This window comes from Apteryx rowi, unplaced genomic scaffold (genome assembly GCF_003343035.1).
Source record: "Apteryx rowi isolate R43461 unplaced genomic scaffold, aptRow1 scaffold_5, whole genome shotgun sequence".
Lineage (NCBI taxonomy): Eukaryota > Metazoa > Chordata > Aves > Apterygiformes > Apterygidae > Apteryx > Apteryx rowi.
In genome coordinates, this window is record NW_020450760.1 from 5139074 (window position 1) to 5150747 (window position 11674).

The window sequence follows — 11674 nt, forward strand, 5'->3', positions numbered from 1 at the left end:
CAGTTCTAGTGAAACTACTGGGACCTAAGTTTCACTTAGAGCACTGTAAACCCTAAACATATAAGTCAGCAAGAACTGGCATAGACTTCATGGGACTCCTTACTGATGCACTGTTGTCAGACAGATCGTTGCAGAATCTGGGCATAAATGGTTAATTTAGGGTGCCATAAAGAATGTAAAGTCAAAAGAAAAGCAAATAGTTGTGTTCTGGGAACTAGTTAAACTCTAATCAATGTTTCCCTTCCTAAAGTAATGGCATTAAGTCAATTTAATGTCCAGATGATGGAGCAGATGTTCTCCATGTCACAACACACAGTCCTGATGTCTGGATTTTCTTTCCATGGCAACCAGGGTTTGGAGGAGAGCAGTGGCATGGAGCATGTTTGGGTTTCAAGAGCCACTAAGACTGCGTTTTCATCCTCCAAAAAATAAATGTATCTACAGCCTTGTGAAATAATTGTTAGCTACTCAGAAATATGAAATACTGTGTGAATGTGTGAGCTACCTTCTTTACTGGTGTCAGTGCATTTTCACTGGGGTTTTTTTGGACCAGTGGTATCTATACTTTGCAAATAGTTCAGTACAGTTGTAGTAGGCTTAGCTATGTTCTGCAAGAGGTGGGCAGGATGACACCGTAGACCATCTGTCCATTTGTCTGTCTCTGAAACATATCCCCACTATTACAATAATACACAGAAATCATATCATTAGGTGGCTGGTAAAATCAGCTCCATTTTGTAGGTGGGGAACCACGTGAGGCCTAGGGTTCTCCCTCAGGTTGTGGCTGAAGTCTGCAGTATCTATCCCTTCCAGGCTAATGCCCCACTCACCGGACAGTTTTTCTTCACCCGCTACAGGATCTGTCCCTACCCGGGGCTGGTATCTGCAGCTGACACGTTGCAGGAAAGCAACAGGCCTCCTTAATACCTTTGATCAATTGCGCAGCACCATATCTGGAGTGGAAAAAATCCATCTGGGTCTTCAGAATCTCGTCATAACCTCAAAGAGCCACAACAAATAGGTAGCAAAGTCACTTAAGCTACTTGCCAATTCAGAAATGGTGGTGGTGGTGGTGTTACTCATTTATATTGCAGTAGTGCCTGTACACTCCATTTGAGATCCCTTTGTGTTGGGTGAACACAGCGCAAGACAATTTACAAAGAAAGAAAACAGTGTGGTTTGCTGCCTTCATGATCATCTAGCTTATTGAGGCTATTCAGCATATTAAGTATTCAAAAATACCTTGATGTAGATGGTGTGATCCAGTCTCTTAAGTTTCATAGCTGCACTTCACATTTTAGTGTAGCTGCTACCCATGATAGTGTAGTGAACTACACTGAAATAGCCTACACTACGGTGGTGTTACCTGTGGACTGTGCTAATCTAAAGTGAAACATCTGCRGATTTTCCCTCTAGCAGAGGAAAGGGCAATTTTGCATAAGGTTATTGAGTATTTGCTTAAGTCAAAGAGAAAAGTCAACTAGTGCCAGCAGCGAGAGGGATGGCTGCATGGGGCAGATTCGAGGGTGGGCAGCCGTTATCAGGGGCTGCAGAACCGGAGGTCTGGGCTGAGGCACAGCCTCCTTCTGCAAGGGCTCACAGAGCAGCAGCGGGGCTGCTGGTACAGCTGTGCAGAGGCATTACTCTCCTGTGCCTCTGAATGAGCGGGCTCCTAAGGGCTGAGGTGAGAGCTGCGTGGTTTGTTGTTTGACATTATCATCAATATTCCCTACCTGTTTCAAAAGCAATAAGGTCTGAGGCAAAAGGAGAATCTTTTCAGCAATGGTTAATGGCAAGTACACGTGCATACAAAGAATTACAAAATTTGTGCAAGGAGCTGTACATGTTTGGACAAGGTCTTAGTGAGAAGGCATCAGGTCTGCATGCAGCTGATTGTGCAATCAGAACAGTAACAGTCGACTGAAAAGCCCTGTCTCCTTGAATTAGTAATGTCTCATACGATCCTTTTCCTGAGTAGCCCTACAGTGTTTGTTGCTTTTCTTTCTTTCCCATATACACTGTTGACTTGCTAAGGCAAGGAACATGGCTTTCTTATCTGCTAGCACCTTGCAAGCAGAGAAACAGTTAAACCGTAAGAGATAAGCATTAGGCTCCATCTACAATCTTGTCACTGTATTAGGTAATTAATATGGTATCATATTTGATTCATCATCTCTGCTCTGGTAAGGGGCTATCTATTTTTTGGCAAATACAAGTTAGTTCAGCTTCACAGAGCCCACCATGCAGAAGGGCTTCAAAGCCCAGTGAGAGGATGCTTCCAAACTAAGTTCCTGGCTGTTTTATGAACCAGAGGAAATTTCTAACAAGGATTTCCGGTGAATAGAAGGGGCAGCACATTTGCAAATGGACAGTGGGAAGCGGCAGTTCACCTAAGGTAAGTTTTGTGACAGCAATTGCTGTTGAGGCACTGAGCTAATATCTAAATTGTGAGACAATCCGTGGGTGCAAAGACGACTACCAGCAGCAGTACCAGGCCCCGGTTTCGAGGCCTATGTGTCTGTCTGCCTGTTATATTTAGAGCTGTGCACCCTGCTAACCCACAGTAAAACTTATCTCCTGGGCCCATACCATCACTACATTTCCTTGGTGTTTTCCTTCATTACCGCCCAGACTATTCCCCAGATAAGCAGAACTTAAGGCAAGTTCACACATTGTAAAACACTTTTGTTTTGGCAGAAGAACAACAAAGCTTTGTTGTTCTCCAAGCAGCATAAAAGCATCACATTAGTAAAGATGCCAACAAAGTGACTCCTGGGCTTTGGGTCCCTGCAGCCAACACCGCTTACGGAGCTTCCCGCTGCGGCCGACACCGCTTACGGAGCTTCCCGCACTGGCAGCGGAGTCTCTGGAGGACGCAGCGTGGCTCCCTGCAAGGCGCAAAGCAGTCGCATTCACATGCACAACAGAAAATGCATTTAAAAAGCAGTGCGAAGAGAAATGACGCGCACCTCGGCTCTGCCTCCTCGGCAGTGTCGTGCAGGGAAGAGGGCCGGGAGGAAGGCCGTGGCGCCCGCGCAGCGTTAGCGAGTGCGGCGGGGTGCCGGGAAGTGTGCGGGGGCAGCCGGCAGAGCCGGCGCGCTGCCTGCGCCAGGGCCGCGAGGGGAGGGCAGGCGGGTACCAGTGGCTGCGGCACTGCAAGCACTGCATGCTCCTGTCGCGTGTGTGCTGCTTCTGCGGAGAGGCTTGGGACCAGAAGCAAAATTAAATCAAAGCTCTCTTCCTAGCGATCAGGAAAGCGAGGCAAACTTTGAACTGGAAATTGGCGGCCAAGCGAAGCCTGTGCTTGCGAGCGTTTTACACATGGGCACGGGCACACGTAGGCAAAGTCACACTCACCTGGGGGTCACGCAGCAGTAACATCGACACTCCATCTGCTCACCAAAAAAGCCAACATAGTGTTAAAAAGCATGCAGGATGCACAGACCATATTGGACTTTAGACAGGAAATTATCTTTTCAAATTTTGGTTGAACGATAAGAAGCTTTTAAAACTAAAGAAATGAATGATGTATGCAAAGCTGTACTTGAAATGATTCTGGTGTTGCAAATTGCCATGCTCTTACTGTGGAGCTGATGAAAATAAATGAAGCTCTGCATTGCTGGGCTTTTTCCTCCCCCTTCTAATAAATGAAATGAAAAAGCCCCATTATTGTGCCACCTGCTTCAAATTCCTAATTGTGGTAACTGAATTCTGAAATTGTTTGTTAGCTGTGTAATATCACAGGCATTAAAAATACTGAGAGGCTATTAAGTTCTTTAAAACACAGCACCGGATAAAAAGGTGCAGCTATCTTCAGATTTTATTTTCATGAAATAACTTTTCCAGTGGAGAAATGTGTTAAAGTCCTACAAGTGCATCCTAAAAAAATCCCTGTTAATTTAGCAGAGAGAGAAGTGGCAAAGTAAAGACATAGGAGAGGTCCATAGGCACATTTAAATATTTTTAAATAGGAGCAGTATGCCATTCTGTTCATATTTTTCTAGCACAGAAATGTAAAAATTTCAGAAGACAATGAAAATCACATGAAATTCAAATGTAATGTTTCTGATAAACAGGTAGGTATGTGCACAAATATATTTCTGGAGTGCCTATAAGCAGGGAATCTTGCTATATGACTGAACTATTTTTGCATGTGTGTATAATGCATCTCACTTAATACCTAAATTTCAGTTTCCCATTTTAAGAATGTTCCAACTTAGATATCTACATATATTTGTTTTGCACATTTAAAAAACAGCAATTATCAAGCCAAGCTAAAAAGTGTTTTTCTTGAAATAATTTTTCATTACAAGCAATTTTTCTGTATATCCAAACCCCATTCTATTGTTCACTTTAATGAGAAAGGACTGGAGTCAGTTAAACAGATCTTCTGCAAAAAGTTATCCTACACAGGTCCAAGAAAGTCTTTTATTTTATAAATATATATATACATATATATATAGGATATATGCGTGTGTGTGTGTGTGTGTGTACAATACATATAAATTACTAGACAAGATGCATCCTTTCCTCTTGGATTAACTTCTAATGTGTAAAATCCTGGCACAAAAATGAGTGAAGGGTTAAAATAACAATCTCAAAATTCAAGTCAGCTGTGACAATATGCAGCATGTTGAACTGCTGAAATCTACATGGAATTAGACATCCCTTTGTCCAGACAACCACATTAACTATTTTGTTATTACCTTGCTTAAGCAGCATTTTAGACATTTGGGGGACCTGACTAGGTCTGTCTGTAGGGAATAGGAGAAAACGGTGCATTTGTCATCATGATTATTGCTAGGTAGTTCTTGCAAAAGCGTACGCAGTTGCTATCTTCCCTAGTTCCCAGCTTTGGAAGCAGAAGTTAGCCAAGCAGCCTCAGAACAAATTCCAGTAACAAAAATCTTTCTCAGCTTTACACTGGCACACAAAGATGTCCTGTTGGCCATAAAATCTGGCTTCATCAAACAAGAGCATATTCCAAATACAAATGCAAACAAAGTCCTAACAGTAATATGAATTTTTTTAAAAGACACAACAATAAGAAATGACAAAGCAGCAAAACAGGAACAGCCAAAGACCTTTGTTGATAAAAGAGAGAGTTTAGCAAAAAGTTAACTCTAAATTGATTAAAACAGAAAGAGAATAATTCCCAATGGAATTTAGCAGATGCTATTTAAATAACGTTAAAAAAGGTTGCAAACAAGGAGCAAGTACAGATTTGATAGGGATTAAGGGGGAATGAAAAGTTACAAATTCCCAGTTAATTTATTTGCTTATTTTGCCTCTTTTGTTGTAGCCGGAATGTCAAATGGCAAACTCAAAGTTCTGTTTTGATTGATATTTAAAACGATACGGTGATTAATTTGCCCATACATATTTTAGCTCTTGACTTGCTTGCAAACTAGTTATTACCAGGGCTGATTTGATTAGGTGGTAGCTGTACGTCACAGAGAGCCCGAGCCGAGGCCCTCGCAGACAATGCCGGTGGCTGCCGCACGCCCTGCTGCGCTCCCGACCGGCCACGCGGGCCAGATGCCGCGATTTCTGCGCCGCGCTTCGATAGCGTCCTGGCCACAAACAACTTTAAAAATGGCCACACAGAGATGCGGGCGCTTTGACTTACTGGAACTGAAGATTCGCATATATATACATCTCTCTCTCTCCAGAGATATCGCAGTGCATTCTTTTTTGAGTAATATTTTTCAAACAAAATGTTGGTGAGAAAATGTCGGTGAAGAATGCAAAAACGCGCACGATCACAGCAGCGTGGCTGTTACTCAAACAAATGTTTGCCGATATTTTTGTAAAACTAACCGCATCTTGTTTGTAATATACTGAATGACATTAGAAAGAGAATATGTAAAAATACAGGCTCACATCTGCAGAAAGAGCAGCGCTAATTATGAGAAAACAGAGAAAATGGACATAAAATGCAGTAATATATGCAGAGGGTTTTTTAACTCCTCTAAAAGTAAARGGAATGAAAAACTGGTAAAAGGGGAATAAACCAAGCATTAAATATAAACATGCGTGACTGTCTATCTAGAGTATCTTATTTAGATTTTTCAGCTATTTATTGTCTGTTAATTTCCTGTGTTCCTGTTTTTCTATTGAAGCATCAAACACCAAAGCACAAACATTCAAACTGGCTCTGCATATTTAATAAATACATACACACTTTCTATATGCCTACGTAGATAGCTAGATGCTATGGGCATGTGTTTATATACCTTGAAATATCTCCATTTTGTACAGAATAATTAACACAAATCAGTAGTCTTTTTAATTCATCTCATATAAAAGACAAACTTTTTCTAACATGATTCTTTCTTAATCTCATGTAATGAACTTCACCAGAAAGCTGTAGGTAGCAAGTTTCATCTGTATATCTAAAGCTCAATATGATTTTTTTTGTATTAAAAATAAAGGGAAAAAGCAGGGGAAATATTTTGAAAGTCAATTAAAATTTTGTGTACGTTTTCATTTTTTAATGATAAATTAAGTTACTAATTTTGTCCGTGCTCTTTGTAGACACTGCAGGTTTAATTGCTAATTGTTAACTGCGAATGAATACATTTGCATATTAATTAGCTCCCAATTTACATTTTTAATTTGCTTCCTTCAAAAGGTGCAAGATAAAAGGTCGTGTTATTTTAAATAATTTATGCTTTATTGCATGAAATACGCTAATATGAAATGTGCCTACTAATTTTAACCCCTTTTCTAAGAAGCAAAGTGAAGAACATTAAAAAGAAAGACAAATCTGGGGGTGTTTTGAAAAACAACATTATGCCATGTTGTTCTTCAGCATTAGAACTTGCTTTTTTCCTGGAGCCCGATCTGGTTGAAAATTAATGCATTCTTGCCTTCACCATCAGTTTAAAAAGTGATAGTATATTTGAAGAACAAAACAGCTGCCGAAGGGGAACTGATTGTTGTTGTTTCCTGCAGAGGATTAACAAAAAAGGTTCTCTCTCCTTCCCCTCCCTCCTATCCCTCACCCCAATATATTTTCCAAGTAAATGAAAACCATATACAGTAAAAGGATAATTTGACAAAAGCATCTCGCTCACCAGAAAAGGAAAAAAAAATGTTTTGAAATGTCCATGTGTACTTCCATACCGGGCTTTTGATTCTAACAGTCAACCATGGTAATCAGGCAGGAGAAGGCTGCCCCACCTGCCCCGACGGCAGCAGGGCCAGCGCGAGGAAGGAAGGCTGCCCCTTCCTTTGATGGGACCTCGAGGAGCTTCCTAGAGGGGAGTTTCGACGGGCTGTTCCCTACAGATCGGTACAAACAGGGCTAGGCAAGGAGGTTATTACAAGTGATCCCACTATTCTATAAGTGTCAAATACAAGCTTAAAAACGTGGAAGCACGGATCTGATCATATATTACCACTGATTACATAAGTAGCTTATTTTGTTTTCTTTTGTTTGATGCAGCAAATTCACTCTGAAGAGGGTTGTTTTTAGTAAGGCTTTTGTTGGCGTGATTGTTCTAGGAGTACAAAAGAATACTGTTGTTCATATAATGCCATAGAAACAATATATACACTTGGTGTGAGAAATAATCGTTATACTTTGGAGGAAACTGAGATGTATAGCCTTCACACTGTAAGATCTTCAGTGCAAGAAACAATCCTGAAAAGAAGTTGTGTGTAGTCCTTTCTTCCCTATCATTATTAAAAAAGACTGATACTGTGACCAGTATATGTGTGAGAGAAAGTTGTGGCCTACACAGCAATAGGAAATATAACATGTTTTAGGAACACAAAATCCACAGCACAGTGGAAAATACCTGTTCCCCCTTAACATCCTAACCTAAATCCCTTTTCCTTCCTCGATTAAAGTCTACTAACCATATTCAAAAAAGTAGCTTTGGTTTGATTTCCAGTAGCATATCAACTACATTAGAAAATTTTAAACGGGAACTTGTAGTATTGGCTACCTGACAAGGATAAAAAAAATCTCCTTAGCTCTACCACACACAAAACACTGGGAGAAATAACAGCAATGAAGTATTATTCCCTCTAGATGTGTCAGCTGCATAATCAGATCTTCAACTGTATTAGTACAGTTCTTGAATTTGTGGATCTCTGTTTCCTCACATCTTCCCTAGCAGAAGAAAAGCACCGCCAATTTCTCCATTTAGAGCAATCAAGATAAATATAAAGCAGTCTCAATATTTTCCATTTCAAATTACGCTGACACTGTGTGAAAACAACCAAGACCATCAAAATCCATCAGCTTCTAGCAATCATAATGTACTAAATAAGGTAAGATTCTAATACCAAATTAAACATGGCTGAAAAGAAATTGCCATTGATGAGAAGGGGGGAAAAAGGAAGAAAAGAAAGGAAGAAAAAGAAGAAGAAAAGAGAGAGAGTTGGGTTAACACACATCAGTTACTTGGATACAGCTGATACTGAGTTTTCATAATGTACATGAAGGATGTAGCCAAGTTAGAGGCACAGTGATTTAGGAAAATCTCAGAGCATATCATCCTTTATATCAGTCTTGTCCTAATCATGTCATCAAGTTTGATGCTTCAGTGCATTGTATATAACAATGCTTCTGAAAATCAAGGATTAACCGTGATTCATTTAGATTTGTTCTTTGTGTTTGATCGCAGGTGAAAAAAAAAATCCTGAAGTGCACCAAAATGTGCAAAAATATAACTGTAGAAAAAAAACAAAGGGGACTTTACCACTATTTACTTTTTAAGTTTTCCTATACAAACACTGAAAATCAGCAGTCAACATTAGTTACTAAAGCTACTTAAAAGCAGCATATCTCATATGGCTACAGATTCATACATGCAAAGATAATCTATGACATCCATCCTGCTTTTTCTTAGAGTAGAAGTCAAAACATTTTTCCTTCTTGCAGGTCATGCTGATCTGTAGCATAATTTGAATTCTCAAGCGGTCATCCACACATCATTCCCGGCAACTTTACAAAGATAGAAAAGAATTTCCACTTCTGTAATTAAAACAAGAAGCAAAAACATGCACTTGGCTGGGTCCTGACTTACTGTCAGGATGAGACTTCAGTTTGGAGGTCAGATCCTCAGCTGAGGTAAACTGCTAAAGCTCTGTTAGAGTAAAGGGGGCTATCCCAGTTTACCTAGCTGAGGATATGGTCCTTTTGTATTTCTAGCATGAAGCATTGCCAACTGTTTTCAAATACACCTGAAGTGCCTGAATGTAGTTATTATTAATTGATGTCTATACAACACCTTTAATGCAGATGGATATAATGTGCTTTATGGGTTTTTGTGCCAGATTCCACCCACAGGAGCACTAGAGTAAATCAGGAGGAATGTCACCGAAAAGAGCGTAGTGGAGAGAAGGAACAACACATCTTGAAACAGAAAGTGCATCTGGCTGTTTCTTAGCTGAATGATCTTTATAAATCAGTGAATGCAAATGCAACCAGTTCTGGGGTAGAATAAGGCAGCAGTTCAACATCATCAAAGTACAACTAAACAAGTTGTGCGTGGTAATAATTCCTTGATTTTACTTATGACAAACAGTAATTAGCTTGTGGTTATGTAAATATATTCTTATCCTGGGTAATGTTTTTTCTTTGCTCGTATTGCAGATAGGAGCTCTACAGCTAAGAAACATGCACAATGTAAAAAGGTTTAAAAATGATGATAAATAGCTTCTAAAATTTACCGTGTTACAATAAGAAGGCTAACGTCTCCCAGGTTCCAGCTACCTGTATAGTCTATTAAGCAATAATTGTTCTGTAACAAAGTCACATGTTAGGTTGGAAGATGGTCAGAGGGAGCCTTTCCACTGAGGAAGACCTCTCTATTCCTGGGACAGAGGTTCTTTCTCATCACCAAGAACACTTATTTCTAATTCCTGTGCAATTCATCCAGAGCACAGTTAGCTGTATGATTAAAGAGGTATATAGCTGTCAGTCCTGAAGAGGTAGTCCTTCATATAGAGAAAAATTAATCAGTTGGGGAATTTATAGATCAAAGCCAGAGCCTGAGTTGGTGCTGGCAGTGGCCTTGGCATACGTGGTTGTACAGAGCCCCACGACATGCTGTACGGTTTGTACTGGTAAAGGGCTGAGCCACTGTGTTCTGCAGAGGCATAATCTGTGTTGCCACTTCCTTTAGCTTTATATACAATGATTTGCAGTAAGCTGCTTGAGATGTGACAAACATTAGTTTCAGTGACTCTGTCTTCATCCATCATGGAAGGGGTGCAGCCTTTTGGCAAGCCCTGGGTGGAAAAAGACATTCTGTGTATAACTGTGTGGTGCATGTGTGCTGTGAATAAACTGACTTTGGGCACTAGCAGCAGCATGGTCCTGCACATGAGCTAATGAAGTCTAGCAAAAAAAGTGGTCTAGTAGTCCAGGAAGAGCTCAGAGCTGCAATCTCCAGAGTCCATGCAGACAGCTGGCCTTCACAGTCCCTGACTCCCTGCTTGGAGGGGCTCGCTAACCCCTGGAGCACTCTCGTACCTTAGCTAGCTGCATAATCAGGTCACCAGCGCTGTGTGGCCAGCTTGTCAGAAGTTGCAGAGAGGTGGAGTAATATGAAGACTGACCTGGACATTTGTACTGTGATTAGAAGATGGGAATAAAGATCAAGGAGTGAGAAACATGCAACAGTCAAGAAAAGCTTGGGGCAGGAGCAGAGCAGAGAGGGAGATGCAAGAGACAGACTGAAAGTTATTCCAAAGCTGATTATTTCTATTGCTATTTTATTTTTGTGGGATATTCAGTGAAATGGAGCCTGACGTTTTAAAACACGTTCCTCATGCTGTGACACTAATGGCTGTCAGGGTATTCAGCTGACTACTTGCAATCTATCAGACCTCAGTAGCGTCAGAGACTATTTTAAAAGGCCCATTGTAGTGTGTAAATGTGAGACACTAAATGTGATGTATGTGTGTCATATGAAATGGTGAACTAGCCCTGAGAAATTGTTTGAAAACAGTGGCTTGTGCTAAAGAATCACTGATCAGTAAAGAGTTGTTCTCTTTGATGAACTATTGCTTGCTCCAGTGTGCTTCTGTAGCATATAGGCAAGYTTACCTTCTAAAAAAGTAGGGTTTTTTCAAATCCTTCCCAGGACTCRTAAAGAACATTATTTCACATACAATACTCAATGCTATCTAAAATAGGAAGCTTAATTCTCCTTATGCTGGGTTGAGCCTGAGGACTAAAGCAACAACACAAAACAATTTGTCTGGTTTGTAAACTGAGAACATTTTCCATGTGACTTATTCGAACAGGAAGCACATGTTGAGAGCCCCCAAGTACCATTTCCGCAGAAGGATTCTGTTCACTGTAATGAGACCTTTAAAAATATCCAAGATGTGAAAAGATTTTTGAGAAATTTTCATGAAGAATTTTTAGTACCCTCTGCTGTAATAAGCAGAAGGTGTTTAATAAACATGATATGCAGCAGTTGCTAAGCAGAATCTGATTTATGTACAGTAGCAGTTAGAAGCAACTACACATCAGGGTTGTACACTTTATTTGACTGTGAATTCTGATTTTCTGATGGAAGCAATTGTGCTGAAACTTTATTTATAATCAGCTTACAACATGGGTAGCAGTATTGTAAGTAAGTGCTTCTCAAATTACATAGCAAATCTTGTTGTCTCCTTGGGCAAATAAGAAACCTACATCATGAGC

The 11674-nt window shown here is 40.3% G+C and overlaps 1 protein-coding gene across 7 annotated transcripts in view; it reads right to left on the reverse strand.

The window, feature by feature from the left end:
* Positions 1 to 3487, reverse strand: part of VRK1 (vaccinia related kinase 1) — a 66346-nt gene extending 62859 nt beyond the window's left edge. Inside the window, exon 1 of one of the 7 annotated variants that reach the window (XM_026079383.1) lies at positions 3358 to 3487. In XM_026079383.1, coding sequence (XP_025935168.1) covers positions 3358 to 3381 — 24 coding nt within the window. In that variant the 5' untranslated portion in view covers positions 3382 to 3487. The remainder of the gene's footprint in view (positions 1 to 3357) is intronic. The other 6 variants (XM_026079390.1, XM_026079389.1, XM_026079391.1 and 3 more) reach the window with 6 other exon arrangements.
* Positions 3488 to 11674: the final 8187 nt, after the last annotated feature.